Genomic DNA, 19,087 nt, shown 5'->3' with positions numbered 1-19,087 from the left:
ACACTGATACGGGAGATCCTTTAACTTTAAGTTGAACTTCAATCACAAACAGCTTAGCTCAAGATGGCCAACATATGTTAGGCAAACAATTTTCCCTCTGAGACAAAAGTAATAAACAACTTAACTTCCACATCCAAACTGTCAACAATTTTACCTCCAAGACAAAGGTATCCTTGTTGTTGATGAAAGTTTCTGCGTCCGACTGATCTTCGTCACTGTCGTCTGATGCCGCGTTCAGTGAATTGCTGTCGCCATTGGTCATGTCTATCTGTCAAACACACAGCAAGAACAAATTGCTTTCTTACTTCCTTCATACATTTAAATAAAAGGAAAACACACCAGTAACCAGGTTAGGTACGTTTAAATCAATATTTCGGCATGCCACTGCCTTCTTCAGGATGGTATGATAGAAAGAATGGAATTACACCATCACCACACACATGTTTTACTTATGTACACGTTTCACAAAAACAGGATAAGCTTGTTTAATAAGAATAAGAATACTTTATTATCTCATAGAGAAATTCAGGCGTTTAAAGAAACTTTCTAAAATAAAATGTATTGTGTACATGCATCTGCTGTTTTCAGTGTTCTTCTTCTCTCAGCATGAACTAAACAAAACAAAGGCTTTGATTTGGTGGATAAAAGCAGGGCTCGAATAAGGGTTTCTCGCCCTTCAATTTAATCAGATGGAAGAATGCTAGCAACAAGTCTGTGAATGCTGTTTAACAAGTGACTCGACGGGCGCAGTGGCATGGTGGTAAGACGTCGACCTCCTAATCGGGAGGTCGTGAGTTCGAATCCCGGTCGCTGCCGCCTGGTGGGTTAAGAGTGGAGATTTTTCCGATCTCCCAGGTCAACTTATGTTCAGACCTGCTAGTGACTTGGCCTTTCGTGAGTAATCCAGGTTGGAGTTTGGTGGGTTATGGAAACACAAAAATACCCAGCATACCTACTCAACGAAAGCGGAGTGAAGCTGACTATGCTCTCAGAGTATAGTGTGGGGAACCCAAATGGGCAAACGAGCTCCCACGTAACCAGAAAATTCTGGAACGCTGAAGAAGAAGAAGATTGGTGACTGTAGACTAAGTTGACTGACACTTTAAACCGCATAGTTTGTCAAATGAGTACATTGGGTGTGCACGTTAAAGATCCCACGATTGACAAAAGGGTCTTTCCTGGCAAAATTGCTTAGGCACAGTTAATAATTGTCTACCTATACCCGTGTGACTTGGAATAATAGGCCGTGAAAGGTAAATATGCGCCGAAATGGCTGCAATCTACTGGCCGTATAAAATTTCATCTCACACGGCATCACTGCAGAGCGCCTAGAACTGTACCCACGGAATATGCGCGATATAAGACTCATTGATTGATTGATTGATACAGAGAAAAATGTACTAGCAGTAATTGCTCAAAATAACAATCAATCTGCATACAACCCAATCATAACCTTTGCTATCAAAAATAAAGCTACTGCATAATTGTTCACAAAGCAATTGCATCCAGCATTCGTGTACAGAAGGGATCACGATATGACTTTCTTGGAGTGACGGGAACTTTTGCCCTGGTCAGCTAAGACACTGCAAGTTGGTTTTACAGCTCAAGAATTGGCTACAAGTAATAAACGAACCACTTTAAGTAGTATATCACTGACTGAGTGACTAAGACCATATGCAAACAAATCATAAATCAACTGCCCCCCTTATACTTACACTGACTGAACTCTCAGTGGTATCCTTTCAGAGATCTGGTTCCGCTATTAAATCACTCAGCTGTCCGGACATTATGTGTACTTGGGCAATTCAAACTTGACTGATAGTGGAAAAAAGCTGTAATTGAATTCAAGCCAAAGCTTCTTAACTTCGTGAAAGGGAAACGCACAGACACACTCAGAGTTCAACCCTTTGAATTCGCATTTGTGGGATTTTTCTGAAGGTTGGTGCCCAAAATGTATTGTATATCAGATATATGTATCTGTTAATTGTGTGTGTGTCATGTGTTAGCTGTCTGTGGTAAAAAGATTGACATGTCAGCCTCTTGCCTGTCTGTCTGTCTGTCTCTGTCTCTCTCTCTATCTCACGAACAAAAAAAGAAGTTGAAGAAGTTTCGCAATATCAGAGACTCTCTGCGCATGTTTTCACTATCACCATGAACAGAAACAACAGTGCCCAGAGCAAGTCAAAGGCATTCCCTCCGGTGTGGACACAGGCGTGTATATCCAGTACAGTGCCCAGAGCAAGTCAAAGGCATTCCCTCCGGTGTGGACACAGGCGTGTATATCCAGTACAGTGCCCAGAGCAAGTCAAAGGCATTCCCTCCGGTGTGGACACAGGCGTGTATATCCAGTACAGTGCCCAGAGCAAGTCAAAGGCATTCCCTCCGGTGTGGACACAGGCGTGTATATCCAGTACAGTGCCCAGAGCAAGTCAAAGGCATTCCCTCCGGTGTGGACACAGGCGTGTATATCCAGTACAGTGCCCAGAGCAAGTCAAAGGCATTCCCTCCGGTGTGGACACAGGCGTGTATATCCAGTACAGTGCCCAGAGCAAGTCAAAGACATTCCCTCCGGTGTGGACACAGGCGTGTATATCCAGTACAGTGCCCAGAGCAAGTCAAAGGCATTCCCTCCGGTGTGGACACAGGCGTGTATATCCAGTACAGTGCCCAGAGCAAGTCAAAGGCATTCCCTCCGGTGTGGACACAGGCGTGTATATCCAGTACAGTGCCCAGAGCAAGTCAAAGGCATTCACTCCGGTGTGGACACAGGCGTGTATATCCAGTACAGTGCCCAGAGCAAGTCAAAGGCATTCCCTCCGGTGTGGACACAGGCGTGTATATCCAGTACAGTGCCCAGAGCAAGTCAAAGGCATTCCCTCCGGTGTGGACACAGGCGTGTATATCTAGTACAGTGCCCAGAGCAAGTCAAAGGCATTCCCTCCGGTGTGGACACAGGCGTGTATATCTAGTACAGTGCCCAGAGCAAGTCAAAGGCATTCACTCCGGTGTGGACACAGGCGTGTATATCCAGTACAGTGCCCAGAGCAAGTCAAAGGCATTCACTCCGGTGTGGACACAGGCGTGTATATCCAGTACAGTGCCCAGAGCAAGTCAAAGGCATTCCCTCCGGTGTGGACACAGGCGTGTATATCCAGTACAGTGCAACCCCCTTTTAAAAACCCCAATTTAAGACCCCCAATTTAAGACCCCCAATTTAAGACTCCCTTTCTTGTTAGACCATGCTTTTTTTTCAGATTTTCTGTTCCAATTACCTTCCTAAATTGACCGCCAATTTAAGACTGCTTCCTCATACAATGGAACCCCCCTTTTAAGATCCCTGATTTAAGATTCCCTCCTTTTTAAGACCTTGTTTTCTCAGATTTTCTGTTTATAACCTCTGTAAAATTACCCCCATTTTAAAACTCCCTCCTTTTTAAGACCCAATTTTCTAAGCATTTTGGAGGTCTTAAAAGGGGGGTTCCACTGTATTAATACCTGATTTTCTCAGACTTTGGATTTATCAAAAATGGGCGGAGGGGGTCGTAGAGGGGTTCCACTGTTCAGTAGAAAGAAAGCCAGATTGAATCCTTTCAACAACTTATTTTGTGCAGTGTTTGAACTAGTCTCCTCTGGTTTATACCCTCCTATACTAGCTAGCAGACCGAATGAGAAACCTTTTGTGTTCAAAGCAGGGAGGGTAGCAAGGCTCGAGCATTGTTATTAAGTCTGCATAGGCAGTACATGGTAGTGTAAGTGTCTCGATCACTCTGCTTTTACCACGGAAAGCTAGACATCTCCATTTCAGAGTAAGTAAATTGTAATACAAATCTCTTTTGTTTTGTTCCTGACTGTTATTGTTGAGTAAAATTTTAAATTATAATCTTAGAAAATGTGGTGTCATCTTTGGAAATGTGACTTTTACATGTATTAAGATTGCTTATGTTGTGTTGTTGTTTCCCCTTCTAGATGCTACCTACATAACAATTAACATTCAACAAGTTTTCTTTGCTGATTTTTTCTCTCTTGTATATATATTTGTTGATTGATTGATTGGCAATCTCCAATTTGTATCTTTAGTGCAAAGTCATATCATTTCTTAAACACTAAGTAGCACTACTTTTTGACTTGTAGTATCTTGAACTTGTGTTCAGAAATTTGTGTGAATCACAGTTTAAGTATTTAACTTTAGATCAACCCTTTATCATAGCTCATTCTGACAATTGGACTTTTGCCATTTTGTTATGTGATAACCCTGTTATTTTGTGTCTCTGCGTCTGTCATTAGAGTATTGCTTACTGGTTTGGAAAAAGTAAACCACAAGATGACAGGCATGTAAAATACAAATACATGTATTACAATCATAAAGTGGAAACGGGCCCATTAAAGAACTCAAATAATTTGAGAAGATCAGGTCTTAAAAAGGGCAAAGTCTTAAAAAGGACGGACATTTAAGCCCTGTCCAGACTTGGACGCCGTTTTACGCTCTATGCGCCGCAGGCCGTTTTGTGCGTCGCGCGGGATTTGCCGAGTGGCCACACATCGACGATTCTTTTCACAACGCGGTATCAGTCAAGCGGGTCACCTGACAAGAAGGTTCAGTTGCATTCGACAGCCGCGCCGCGAGCGGCTGACGTCATCGCTCTGGTTTGCTCTGATTGGTCAAATTTCCGTCGTTCTATGTCTGTGTCATAGAAATTAGAACACGCGCTATTCTTCTGCAAATAACGCTTCGCGATCATGGCACGCTGCGGGGCGCCCAACGGGGCCGTTTTGAGCATAAGTCAAATGTGGACAGGGTCGGCCGGGAGTGTATGGACAGGCCTTAACCGATGTTAAATTAAATGAACAGAAACTCTGAAAAACACGGTCTTATGAGGGAGAAGTCTTAAAACAGGTGTCTTAACAGCTAGGTTCCACTGTATAGACCCTATCGGTATTCCAAGCTCTCGTAATCTCTCGCAAACTTCAGAGCATAGCAAAGCATGCGGTACAGCGATCTCGTGCGAGCTGCACAAGCCAAGGTTCGAAGTTCTCGCGATGTTCAAAGCATAACAAAGAGCGTGTCTCGCGAGAGCTGCTCAGATACCGAAAAGGTCTATTGCATATGGACAATTTCACAGCCCTGTCATATATTGCAGATTGCAGATCTGGCATGTTGTTTTTCCAAACCTGGCAGTTAGCAATGCTGTAAAGACGGAAGTTTGGAGATACATTTTCCATTTTTAGCAGAAGTGCATTCATTCTTGAACTTGGCAATGGACCAGCTGTCTTTTTCTAAAAACTTCCAGTATTAATTGTCCAGTTTTCATGCTAAAACCTTGTAAAAAAAATATATCGTCAACCTGTCAGTACAGTCCTATTGTTACAGTATAATATTTGACTTGATGTAATCCCCCGAAATCGAAAGTATGGCTGCCTTAAAAAGTGCAATAACAGAACACGTTCTGAAACAGATTCTCAGCCTAAAGAGTGGAGACATAATAGAATCAGCAGGTGAGACTGATGATGGGAGAGGACCTTGATGTTCTCCAGCTGTGGCGAGCGTGTTACTGTGGCAACGCTGACCTGGCTCAACAGCTGATTGAAGAGGATGTAGACTTCCTGCAGCGAGACAGGGTAGGACTTTCTTCTTATTGTTTGTGTGACTGATCACTGTCATCATGTTTACACAATTTGCCTTATATTCTTTAAAACTTGAAGAAGAAGATGTGAAAAAAACATTCTTTCAAATGTATGCAAATGGTTTTCACTGGTGGTTGGTATGTTAGTTGCTCAGTTAGTTGGTTGACTGGTTGGAAAGACTATAACATTGTTCGTTTTATTTACAAATTTCCATGACATTAGGTGCACTGACATTATTCTCTCTCTCTCTCCCTCCCTCCCTCCCTCCCTCCCTCCCTCCCTCCCTCCCTCCCTCCCTCCCTCCCTCCCTCCCTCCCTCCCTCCCTCCCTCCCTCCCTCCCTCATGAATGTATGCTAGAATAGCCTCATACTAAGCTCTCACGAAGATTGATCAAGAAGTTGTTATGAACTATAACAGAAATAAACAATGTTTGGAAATAACTCTGCCGGGTTTGTATGGGTTGTGAAAGAGTGAATGCCCTTGATTTTAGTGGGACAAATAAATCCACACGAGCTCCTTGTCTACGTGTTTCCAACACACCCCTCGCTTGTGATTGGCTCGTGAAAGCAAGGGTATTCACTCTTTCACTACCCATACAAACCTGACAGAGTTATTTTGGAATGTCCATTAAGCAGCCTTCTCCGAGATAAAACCTTGGTGGTGTTATTTTTTTCTCACAGAACGACCAGACCGCGCTACATCTAGCAGCAAGCAAAGGTCACATCAAGGTCATCAACGTTTTGCTTCTGGCAGACTGCGACCTTGATGGGCAAACAAAGGTGAGATTAAGGTAACCTTCCAATCTTAGGGGACATCCTGCGCAAAGTGCTGTACATTTACAATCTAAGTGAGAAAGAAAAATCTGAGAAAAACAAACCTAACAAAAACAATAGCAACAAAATCTGAAACTAAAATCAACCATTAGTTTGTTTATTTTTTCATATTTTTTTCCAGTCTGCTGGTTTTTGCTGTACATGTATAATGCCTCAGTAATATAGACAAAGTCAAAAAATAACTCTGACCAATTTGTATGTGTTACTGGGAGAGTGACCTTTTCTTGCAAAACTTCTGCCGACGTTCCAAAATTCAGAATCAAAAAACAAGAAAAGTAGGTTGTTGGAACGTTTGTTATTGACAACACAATACATTCACAGATATATTGTATTACAGATTCATTCGCTCAGCTTCCTGACGAGTGGACGTAAACTGATAGAACTATCAAGATAAGTTTTGTGTGAATATTTGTTTGTCTGTTCACTTAAAAGACCGTTGGGTCGAAATATCTGTGAATGTATTGTTTTGTCAATAACAAACGTTCCAACAACCTACCTTTCTTGTTTTTTGACTCTGTCGAACATTCAGAGAGGCCAATCACTTATAGTGACGGGCGTGTCCCGTACCCCCATCCACGTGTTTCACACACACCCCGCGCTAGCGATTGGCCCCTCCAATGTTTGGCAAAGGTTTTGCAAGAAAAGGTAACTCTTCCACAAACCATACAAACCCGACTGAGTTATTTCCGAAAATCGTCTATTTGGAAGGTATAACGAAACATGTATGGGGGGCCCGGTAGCTCAGTTGGTGGAGAACTAAACTTGTGATCCTAAGGTCGCAGGTTCGAATCCGGGCCAGGACGGACACGGGTCAACTTTATGTGCAGACTCAGGGACGGTATCCATGTTCCATCCTCGTGTCACCACTGTGGCACGTAAAAGACCTCGGTCATTCTGCCATAAGTGCAGTTGGCTGATTACACCTTAACACGCATACACCTGGGTAGTGAAACTCTGTTGCTGCTAGCTTTCCTCCACTTGGAGGAAGCGACCCGAATTCCCCAGTAATGGCACAATAAAGTAATGAAAATGAAAAAAATGTCCTTGTGCATTCAGGCGAGCAGGATGACGGCACTGCACCTGGCCTGTCAGAGTGACAGGAGGGAGGTGGTGTCGGCTTTACTGGAGGGGGGAGCTGTCTGCAATGTACCTGATGCTGTGAGTCCAACATTCCTCATCAGTGGAACCCCCCTTCTAAGACCAGAGCAACATTAAAAGCCATGAAGCTACATTTAGAGGGATCTGCTCACAAATCATAATTGTGTTCATGTAAGCTGGAAATATTTGCTATTTTACCAATTTTTGTAAGGAAATATGAGGGGAAATAAATCACCATCCGATCAATCCTAAGTTTTCATTACATCCGATGCTTTTTCGTATCAAAATAAAGCTCCTGCTTTATCGTTAAAATGTAGTTTGACTGGTTGTTGTGACCGAGTGCTCGCTTTATGTGTGATCTCTTCATCTTACCTTTTGCTAAATACCTGTTAACAAAACATCTATCTCAGTAACTGTATTACTCAGCTTTTTTTCTTCATATTTTGTTTAATACAGATTGGAAAAAAACCAGAGTTCTACACAGATGATGCCCATATTCACCAGCTTTTCACTGAACATTTCAAAGTCTGCACACACCGAGACCGGGGAAAACTCCAAGCTTCCAAAGAAGCCACCCCATCAGCTGCAGAACCCAAGGAAAACACCAACACCAAACAAAAGAAGACAGCTTCACAGACGCCAAGTGATGAGTCGAATTTGGACTGGCAGGGAATGGACCGAAAGAAAATCGACAACAAATTCAAAAAGATCAAGATTAACCACGGTCTTGGGTTTTCAGCGGAGCACAAGAAACGTATGCAGGCAAACGTCTTCGACAGACTGCTTGGAGGCAAGAAGAAGTGATGTGCAGACATTTGTTAAGTATTAGCTTGGAGGCAAGAAAAAGTGATGTGCAGACATTCATTAAGTATCTGTCGAAGGAATAGTATCACCAACACTGCAACAGTTCCCAAGATGATTTGCTTTTTGGCTGAAACTTGTTTGTGTTCATTAATTAATACCCTGGTGACCGGGAAATAAACTTTCATAGAAGGGCAGTATTTTTGATTTTTTTTCCGATCAAAATTGTGTCAGGCAGCAATAAGCTTATTTTGGTTGCACAATTTTTCAAATTCAACCGGTTTATAACAAATGAGAAAATCAAAAAAAAGAAGTAACAGTTCACAACTCCTTGTCAGAAAAAGTGCGTATAGTCAGCTCATCATTCTGATGGATTTTTCAAGTTCAGATATTTTTACAGTTTGGTCGAGGGGAATCCCCCTTGAAGACCTCTACAAATGTGAGAAAATCAAGTCTTGAAAAGGCCGCGAGACCATGCCTGCGCCATGCATGTAGGGAGGTATAGCCTCGACCTGACCCTGACCTTTGCCGGTCAAGGTTGTCTTTTTTTAGGGTTACTTCCCCCTTACCAGGGTGAAGCGTAGTTCAGCGTCCTAGAGTAAACTGAAGTAAATTGCTATATGTGAGTTGGGATAAGATATGTAATTTAATCGAGTCTTAAAAAGGAGTGGGTCTTAAAATGGGGGTAAATTTACAGAGGTTCTGAACAGAAAGTCTAAAAACAACCAAGGTCTTAAGAGGGACAGAATCTTAAATTGTTTTTTTTTAAAAGGGGTGTTCCATCGTATACCATGAGCGACTTCAATGCCAGGACAACTCACCACCGCTGCCCTCTGTGTGTTGAGTCGCTGTCGATGGTGCTGAACGACACCGGTGATGCGGGCCTGAAGCTCGGCCAGGTCTCTGCTCTCTGCCTGCGTCGCCAGCTGGACCTAAATATGAGACGCACTCAATGTTAGTTAACACTTTGCCTCCCGTGACATGGGAAATTACTCTGTCAGTTTCAAAGTTAAACAAATCGTAGCAAAGTAACCACAGCAAGTTTTACAAAACTGCAAACACTCAAACCTTGTAGGAAGCTGGTAGAAACGGAAACATATGTGTCGTAGGTAGCACAGTGTATAGAGGGTGTTTCCGGAATCTGCATATCAGTACTCAAGCGAGCAATATTGGGCGCTCTGCGAGGCATTGGTTTAAAGGGACCTTTTATCCGCCAACATATTACTTTTACAACATGCACACACACAGTCCATGCTGCTTAAAATACCTTCCTCTCCATGTAAACGATAATGAAATCCATCCAGAAGACAACAAAAGGTATGTTCTTTCAAATGTTTCATATTTTCTAAAAGAGCAAGTTTCAAACTTTGCAACAATGTAAGATAGGTAAGGTAATCTTGTGTTGTTGATTTTTATTTTTATTTTTTAAATAGGTCATAATCGTGCACTGGGAGGAAACACGAGGGACAATTTAGAGGCGCGCCGAATGAGTTAAACATGCCTGGCATGGTAATGTCATTGGTTGAGACTGACAAAAACATTTATTCTGAGGTGGATGAATTCCTTTAATACGGTAGCTGTTATCTTTTAAGTCACACTCCTTCTGGTGAAAACAGTTGAGCTCAACATCTCAAGATCTGGCCAGGCTTTACATGGGATACGACAGCCCCTCCCCTTGGACATGGGATACGACAGCCCCTCCCCTGGACATGGGATACGACAGCCCCTCCCCTGGACATGGGATACGACAGCCCCTCCCCTTGGACATGGGATACGACAGCCCCACCCCTTGGACATGGGATACGACAGCCCCTCCCCTTGGACATGGGATACGACAGCCCCTCCCCTTGGACATGGGATACGACAGCCCCTCCCCTTGGACATGGGATACGTCAGCCCCTCCCCTTGGACATGGGATACGACAGCCCCTTCCCTTGGACATGGGATACGACAGCCCCTTCCCTTGGACATGGGATACGACAGCCCCTCCCCTTGGACATGGGATACGACAGCCCCTCCCCTTGGACATGGGATACGACAGCCCCTCCCCTTGGACATGGGATACGACAGCCCATCCCCTTGGACATGGGATACGACAGCCCCTCCCCTTGGACATGGGATACGACAGCCCCTCCCCTTGGACATGGGATACGACAGCCCCTCCCCTTGGACATGTACCAACAATCAACACCCTCTGTGCACAGTGGCAATTTGTTTATGAAGTTCTTCTTCTTCAGCGGTCCAGAAATTCTGGTGATGTGTGAGCTTGTTTGCCCTTTTGGGTTCCCCACACTATACTCTGAGAGCATAGTCAGCTTTACTCCGCTTTCGTTGAGTAGGCATGCTGGATATTTTTGTGTTTCCATAACCCACCGAACTCCGACATGGATTACAGGATCTTTTCCGTGTGCACTTGGTCTTGTGCTTGCGTGTACACACGAAGGGGGTTAAGTCACTAAGCAGGTCTGCACATAAGTTGACCTGGGAGATCGGACAAATCTCCACTCTTAACCCACCAGGCGGCAGAGACCGGGATTCGAACTCACGACCTCCCGATTAGGAGGCTGACGTCTTACCACTGGGCCACTTCGCCCATCGTTTATGAAGTAATTTCATAATAGCCACTGACTTCTTAAAAATAATAATTTGTCAGAAAATTCCAATTCATCATAGCAACCAATCAGGGTGTTGATTTTTGGTATGTGACGAAGAGAAGGGATGGAGACATCGCATTTAAAAGTCTGGCCTGATCCAAGAAGGTGTCCCCAACAGTTTGTTAAAGGCGTGTCCCTTTAATACAGTCAAAGTTATTTACCTGTGTGGACAGTTTTGGTGAGGGTGGTGCTGGCATGGGACCCAGGAAGACAGCTGTTCCCGTCTGTAAAGTAAAGAACATGTAACATGGCACGTAAAAAGGAAGAAAACATTCGTTGTTTAATGTCTTGATGTCTGCTATTCTTTTCCTTTCATCAGTCTCCCAACACTCAAGTCGCAATCTCTTGCAGTCTCTCTCTCTCTCTCTTACTGAGTAACACATGCACGCAAGCGCAAGCACACACTACCATAAAACTCCTCCAGCAAAAAATGTGTAAATGCCTTTACTCCAAAGATTGAGCTCTCAAAAATGTCATTTCTGCTGAGGTGACATTGTAGACAAATTGAACAAAGGACACATCATCACTTACCGCCAGAGCGGCGATCATGTTTTCTCCAAGACATATCTGAATCTTGAGTCCAAACAATGCATTCAGACCCCGCAACTGCAAGTAAACAAAATCAAGGTTCAAGAAACAGAAAGCGGTCATCATTATAATCCCTGGAAAGTTTGGCCTGAGCGATCGAGAAGAAGAAGAAGACTGGAAAGTTTTCTTATCTGGTCTGTTTTGTGTGTGTGTGTTTGTTTTTATATTTAGTCAAGTTTTGACTAAATATTTTAACGTAGAGGGGGGAATCGAGACGAGGGTCGTGGTGTATGTGTGTGTGTGTGTCTGTCTGTCTGTCTGTCTGTGTGTGTGTGTAGAGCAATTCAGACTAAACTACTGGACCGATCTTTATGAAATTTGACATGAGAGTTCCTGGGTATGAAATCCCCATACGTTTTTTTCATTTTTTCGATAAATGTCTTTGATGACGTCATATCCGGCTTTTCGTGAAAGTTGAGGCGGCACTGTCACGCTCTCATTTTTCAACCAAATTGGTTGAAATTTTGGTCAAGTAATCTTCGACGAAGGCCGGGGTTTGGTATTGCATTTCAGCTTGGTGGCTTAAAAACTAATGAGTGAGTTTGGTCATTAAAAATCTGAAAATTGGAGAAAAATTTTTTTTTTATAAAACGATCCAAATTTACGTACATCTTATTCTTTGTCATTTTCTGATTCCAAAAATATATAAATATGTTATATTTGGATTAAAAACAAGCTCTGAAAATTAAAAATATAAAAATTATTATCAAAATTAAATTGTCCAAATCAATTTAAAAACACCTTCATCTTATTCCTTGTCAGTTCCTGATTCCAAAAACATATAGATATGATATGTTTGGATTAAAAACACGCTCAGAAAGTTAAAACGAAGAGATGTACAGAAAAGCGTGCTATCCTTCTCAGCGCAAGTACTACCCCGCTCTTCTTGTCAATTTCACTGCCTTTGCCGTGCGCGGTGGACTGACGATGCTACGAGTATACGGTCTTGCTGCGTTGCATTGCGTTCAGTTTCATTCTGTGAGTTCGACAGCTACTTGACTAAATGTTGTATTTTCGCCTTACGCGACTTGTTTCTTTCTATGAAAGTTTCTGTGCACTAGTTATATATCAACACACTGACACATATTTTCACACTGCATTATATACAAACATATGCACAAACTCAAGTGCATATAAGTACACACATACAGACCATAGCCACACACGCCTTGCATAAACACAAACAACAATCAAAGTCAACATTCAGCTTTACAAATTGTGTTCAAAACCTAGATCAACTGTTGCTCACAGACCGCAGTCTTCAAAGCAATGTACAGGCCGCGAAAAGGAAATTACGTTTCAGCGAGAGAGAAAAATTTAATCATATGTATACTATTGTCTCGCTATCCATTATCTGCTTACACGAGAACTATCAAAATATTGGTCTAAAATGCTAAAATTCGTTTTCCTTCCGGGGGGCTTTGCCCCCCTGGTCCCCCCAACGTGACTCTGCCCCTGTACCCCGCCCAGGCCTGGGCGGCCCCTGGACCTCGGCCTATTTTCAGAGTTTTTTCTATTTTGGAATACCCATGTCTGAATGTAGCAAACAAGCGGATTACCCGCCTTCAGTTTGTAGAGTAGCTGATTACCCACCTTCAGTTTGTAGAGTAGCTGATTACCCACCTTCAGTTTGTAGAGTATAAAACAAGCTGATTACCCACCTTCAGTTTGTAGAGTATAAAACAAGCGGATTACCCACCTTCAGTTTGTAGAGTATAAAACAAGCGGATTACCCACCTTCAGTTTGTAGAGTATAAAACAAGCGGATTACCCACCTTCAGTTTGTAGAGTATAAAACAAGCGGATTACCCACCTTCAGTTTGTAGAGTATAAAACAAGCGGATTACCCACCTTCAGTTTGTAGAGTAGCGGATTACCCACCTTCAGTTTGTAGAGTATAAAACAAGCGGATTACCCACCTTCAGTTTGTAGAGTAGCGGATTACCCACCTTCAGTTTGTAGAGTATAAAACAAGCGGATTACCCACCTTCAGTTTGTAGAGTAGCTGATTACCCACCTTCAGTTTGTAGAGTAGCTGATTACCCACCTTCAGTTTGTAGAGTATAAAACAAGCGGATTACCCACCTTCAGTTTGTAGAGTAGCTGATTACCCACCTTCAGTTTGTAGAGTAGCTGATTACCCACCTTCAGTTTGTAGAGTATAAAACAAGCGGATTACCCACCTTCAGTTTGTAGAGTAGCTGATTACCCACCTTCAGTTTGTAGAGTATAAAACAAGCGGATTACCCACCTTCAGTTTGTAGAGTAGCTGATTACCCACCTTCAGTTTGTAGAGTATAAAACAAGCGGATTACCCACCTTCAGTTTGTAGAGTAGCTGATTACCCACCTTCAGTTTGTAGAGTAGCGGATTACCCACCTTCAGTTTGTAGAGTAGCGGATTACCCACCTTCAGTTTGTAGAGTAGCGGATTACCCACCTTCAGTTTGTAGAGTAGCTGATTACCCACCTTCAGTTTGTAGAGTATAAAACAAGCGGATTACCCACCTTCAGTTTGTAGAGTAGCGGATTACCCACCTTCAGTTTGTAGAGTAGCGGATTACCCACCTTCAGTTTGTAGAGTAGCTGATTACCCACCTTCAGTTTGTAGAGTATAAAACAAGCGGATTACCCACCTTCAGTTTGTAGAGTAGCGGATTACCCACCTTCAGTTTGTAGAGTAGCGGATTACCCACCTTCAGTTTGTAGAGTAGCTGATTACCCACCTTCAGTTTGTAGAGTAGCGGATTACCCACCTTCAGTTTGTAGAGTAGCGGATTACCCACCTTCAGTTTGTAGAGTAGCGGATTACCCACCTTCAGTTTGTAGAGTAGCGGATTACCCACCTTCAGTTTGTAGAGTAGCTGATTACCCACCTTCAGTTTGTAGAGTAGCGGATTACCCACCTTCAGTTTGTAGAGTAGCGGATTACCCACCTTCAGTTTGTAGAGTAGCGGATTACCCACCTTCAGTTTGTAGAGTAGCGGATTACCCACCTTCAGTTTGTAGAGTAGCTGATTACCCACCTTCAGTTTGTAGAGTAGCGGATTACCCACCTTCAGTTTGTAGAGTAGCGGATTACCCACCTTCAGTTTGTAGAGTAGCGGATTACCCACCTTCAGTTTGTAGAGTAGCGGATTACCCACCTTCAGTTTGTAGAGTAGCGGATTACCCACCTTCAGTTTGTAGAGTAGCGGATTACCCACCTTCAGTTTGTAGAGTAGCTGATTACCCACCTTCAGTTTGTAGAGTAGCGGATTACCCACCTTCAGTTTGTAGAGTAGCGGATTACCCACCTTCAGTTTGTAGAGTAGCGGATTACCCACCTTCAGTTTGTAGAGTAGCGGATTACCCACCTTCAGTTTGTAGAGTAGCGGATTACCCACCTTCAGTTTGTAGAGTAGCGGATTACCCACCTTCAGTTTGTAGAGTAGCTGATTACCCACCTTCAGTTTGTAGAGTAGCTGATTACCCACCTTCAGTTTGTAGAGTAGCTGATTACCCACCTTCAGTTTGTAGAGTAGCTGATTACCCACCTTCAGTTTGTAGAGTAGCGGATTACCCACCTTCAGTTTGTAGAGTAGCGGATTACCCACCTTCAGTTTGTAGAGTAGCTGATTACCCACCTTCAGTTTGTAGAGTAGCTGATTACCCACCTTCAGTTTGTAGAGTAGCGGATTACCCACCTTCAGTTTGTAGAGTAGCTGATTACCCACCTTCAGTTTGTAGAGTAGCGGATTACCCACCTTCAGTTTGTAGAGTAGCTGATTACCCACCTTCAGTTTGTAGAGTAGCGGATTACCCACCTTCAGTTTGTAGAGTAGCTGATTACCCACCTTCAGTTTGTAGAGTAGCTGATTACCCACCTTCAGTTTGTAGAGTAGCTGATTACCCACCTTCAGTTTGTAGAGTAGCTGATTACCCACCTTCAGTTTGTAGAGTAGCTGATTACCCACCTTCAGTTTGTAGAGTAGCGGATTACCCACCTTCAGTTTGTAGAGTAGCTGATTACCCACCTTCAGTTTGTAGAGTAGCGGATTACCCACCTTCAGTTTGTAGAGTAGCTGATTACCCACCTTCAGTTTGTAGAGTAGCGGATTACCCACCTTCAGTTTGTAGAGTAGCTGATTACCCACCTTCAGTTTGTAGAGTAGCGGATTACCCACCTTCAGTTTGTAGAGTAGCGGATTACCCACCTTCAGTTTGTAGAGTAGCTGATTACCCACCTTCAGTTTGTAGAGTAGCGGATTACCCACCTTCAGTTTTTAGAGTAGCTGATTACCCACCTTCAGTTTGTAGAGTAGCTGATTACCCACCTTCAGTTTGTAGAGTAGCGGATTACCCACCTTCAGTTTGTAGAGTAGCGGATTACCCACCTTCAGTTTGTAGAGTAGCTGATTACCCACCTTCAGTTTGTAGAGTAGCGGATTACCCACCTTCAGTTTGTAGAGTAGCGGATTACCCACCTTCAGTTTGTAGAGTAGCGGATTACCCACCTTCAGTTTGTAGAGTAGCGGATTACCCACCTTCAGTTTGTAGAGTAGCGGATTACCCACCTTCAGTTTGTAGAGTAGCTGATTACCCACCTTCAGTTTGTAGAGTAGCGGATTACCCACCTTCAGTTTGTAGAGTAGCGGATTACCCACCTTCAGTTTGTAGAGTATAAAACAAGCGGATTACCCACCTTCAGTTTGTAGAGTAGCTGATTACCCACCTTCAGTTTGTAGAGTAGCGGATTACCCACCTTCAGTTTGTAGAGTATAAAACAAGCGGATTACCCACCTTCAGTTTGTAGAGTAGCTGATTACCCACCTTCAGTTTGTAGAGTAGCGGATTACCCACCTTCAGTTTGTAGAGTAGCGGATTACCCACCTTCAGTTTGTAGAGTAGCGGATTACCCACCTTCAGTTTGTAGAGTAGCGGATTACCCACCTTCAGTTTGTAGAGTAGCGGATTACCCACCTTCAGTTTGTAGAGTAGCTGATTACCCACCTTCAGTTTGTAGAGTAGCTGATTACCCACCTTCAGTTTGTAGAGTAGCTGATTACCCACCTTCAGTTTGTAGAGTAGCTGATTACCCACCTTCAGTTTGTAGAGTAGCTGATTACCCACCTTCAGTTTGTAGAGTAGCTGATTACCCACCTTCAGTTTGTAGAGTAGCTGATTACCCACCTTCAGTTTGTAGAGTATAAAACAAGCGGATTACCCACCTTCAGTTTGTAGAGTAGCTGATTACCCACCTTCAGTTTGTAGAGTATAAAACAAGCGGATTACCCACCTTCAGTTTGTAGAGTATAAAACAAGCGGATTACCCACCTTCAGTTTGTAGAGTATAAAACAAGCGGATTACCCACCTTCAGTTTGTAGAGTAGCTGATTACCCACCTTCAGTTTGTAGAGTAGCTGATTACCCACCTTCAGTTTGTAGAGTAGCTGATTACCCACCTTCAGTTTGTAGAGTATAAAACAAGCGGATTACCCACCTTCAGTTTGTAGAGTAGCTGATTACCCACCTTCAGTTTGTAGAGTATAAAACAAGCGGATTACCCACCTTCAGTTTGTAGAGTATAAAACAAGCGGATTACCCACCTTCAGTTTGTAGAGTATAAAACAAGCGGATTACCCACCTTCAGTTTGTAGAGTATAAAACAAGCGGATTACCCACCTTCAGTTTGTAGAGTATAAAACAAGCGGATTACCCACCTTCAGTTTGTAGAGTATAAAACAAGCGGATTACCCACCTTCAGTTTGTAGAGTATAAAACAAGCGGATTACCCACCTTCAGTTTGTAGAGTATAAAACAAGCGGATTACCCACCTTCAGTTTGTAGAGTATAAAACAAGCGGATTACCCACCTTCAGTTTGTAGAGTATAAAACAAGCGGATTACCCACCTTCAGTTTGTAGAGTATAAAACAAGCGGATTACCCACCTTCAGTTTGTAGAGTATAAAACAAGCGGATTACCCACCTTCAGTTTGTAGAGTATAAAACAAGCGGATTACCCACCTTCAGTTTGTAGAGTAGCTGGGTGTGCACCTCGTACTCAAGGAAGGGTAGGCTCTGAAAGGGAACAAACACAGCTCTGCAGTCACCTTCAGGCTGATCTGGGACAGGCTGATCTTCTTAACCCAGTGTGGGATTTTCAGTGGGGCGACCACCCCCAACCCAGCGCGTCCCAGGGTGGCGGATAGGGGAACGGTCTTCAGATATGGAGATCAGCCGCTTGCGGCCGCGGACCAAACTGGCGGTGTTTCCTACCAGGGCGGAGTGGGGTAGCAGGCGGCACTGCTACCCCCTTTGAAGTGCTCCATCGTCCATTGACGGGACTCATCTAATGCGATTAGTGGCGCATTAAAACCCTAGCTCCGGGTGGGATCCCGGCAAATCCTCCCCCCTGTGCTCTCAGGGTAGGACGTACGGGCAATGAGCTAAGGGTGAGGTAACCCCGACAGAAAACCCCGAATGCTGAAGACGGAGGACCCGGGCCGCACGGCGCATTCTAACAAACCATGGGTACACGCGCTTACGCAAATGATGAATTCAGCTGCGAACGCCAAGAAGAAGAAGACCTTCAACTACTAATGGCACCCTGACAAAATAGACAAATTCTGAAAATAACTTGTGTATGGGTTGTGAAAGAGTGAATAGCCTTGCTTTTTACTCGGACAAACATTGATGGGGCCAATCACTAGCCAGGGCTGTGTCTGAAACACGTGGACAGGAGTACGTGTCAAGTTATTTGCCAGAGGAAAAGCAAGGGCATTCACTCTTTCACAACCCATACAAACTCGACAGAGTTATTTCCGAAAATTGTCTATTCACATATATTGAGACATCTCTGTTCTGGAACCTTCAAATTTAAGACTTTATCTGTTTCAAGACCACATTTTCTTAGATATTATCTTGATACATTCTGTAGTAAATCATTATTTCTAGTTTAAGACTTTCCCTTATCTTTCATGATCTACATTTCACAGGTTTTCTGACACTGGTTGGAGACTGGTACTGAATTAGTTCTTGACGTCTTTTGTTCTGTGATGTAAGCACTTGTCTCTCTTGTTTTGCTTGTTCTTTCAACAACTGTGTGTAGTTACAGCATTCACAGTCTTGATTACATCATCAATCACAGTTTTATCATCAAAATAAACAACGCAAAGTACACTAAATGCAAACATGAAGGCAAAACAAATGACTTAATGTGATTAAAATTGATCTACTTACATCACTGACTTCCCTCGCTGATGTCTCGGAACCCTTCCCTTTGCCTTTGGGACGACACACTCTGAAAGATAAAGCCAGGTCATTAGTGAAGTTTTGCATCAGTATTTTAGCACTTCAGTTCTGAATATTATCAGGCATCCAACCACTTACAATTTCATTGCATGAAGAAAGTTACAAATCTGAAATTCAAAGTGGCTGGTTCGGCTATACATTGTGTACACATTTTCAGACTCAGAGGCATATTATGAGACTAAACTAAACTTTAAATCT

General features: G+C 43.2%; 2 protein-coding genes across 2 annotated transcripts in view; one reads left to right on the top strand and one right to left on the bottom strand.

Moving 5' to 3' along the window:
* LOC138971817 (C2 domain-containing protein 5-like) overlaps window positions 1-19,087 on the bottom strand; it is a 68,613-nt gene that overhangs the window by 17,707 nt on the left and 31,819 nt on the right. Inside the window, exons 17-22 of the mRNA XM_070344639.1 lie at window positions 18,818-18,878; window positions 17,603-17,656; window positions 11,541-11,615; window positions 11,171-11,233; window positions 9,177-9,287; window positions 155-268 (exon numbers count right to left, since the gene is read on the bottom strand). Of these exons, the coding sequence (XP_070200740.1) occupies window positions 155-268; window positions 9,177-9,287; window positions 11,171-11,233; window positions 11,541-11,615; window positions 17,603-17,656; window positions 18,818-18,878 (478 nt within the window). The remainder of the gene's footprint in view (window positions 1-154; window positions 269-9,176; window positions 9,288-11,170; window positions 11,234-11,540; window positions 11,616-17,602; window positions 17,657-18,817; window positions 18,879-19,087) is intronic.
* On the top strand, window positions 6,310-8,597 carry LOC138971819 (uncharacterized). Its single transcript, XM_070344644.1, has 3 exons — window positions 6,310-6,402; window positions 7,513-7,614; window positions 8,011-8,597. Exons 2-3 carry the CDS (start codon window positions 7,522-7,524, stop codon window positions 8,356-8,358), a joined length of 441 nt encoding a protein of 146 aa, XP_070200745.1. The 5' UTR covers window positions 6,310-6,402; window positions 7,513-7,521; the 3' UTR covers window positions 8,359-8,597.

This window comes from Littorina saxatilis, linkage group LG7 (genome assembly GCF_037325665.1).
Source record: "Littorina saxatilis isolate snail1 linkage group LG7, US_GU_Lsax_2.0, whole genome shotgun sequence".
Taxonomy (NCBI): Eukaryota; Metazoa; Mollusca; class Gastropoda; order Littorinimorpha; family Littorinidae; genus Littorina; species Littorina saxatilis.
Note: the sequence above shows the minus strand (reverse complement) of the source record. Positions and strands in the feature narration are given on the sequence as shown.

Coding starts and splice junctions, on each gene's coding strand:
- LOC138971819 (XM_070344644.1), top strand. CDS start 7,522: ATGACGGCACTGCACCTGGCCTGTCAGAGTGACAGGAGGGAGGTGGTG. Junction 7,615..8,010: donor TCTGCAATGTACCTGATGCT/GTGAGTCCAACA, acceptor TGTTTAATACAG/ATTGGAAAAAAACCAGAGTT.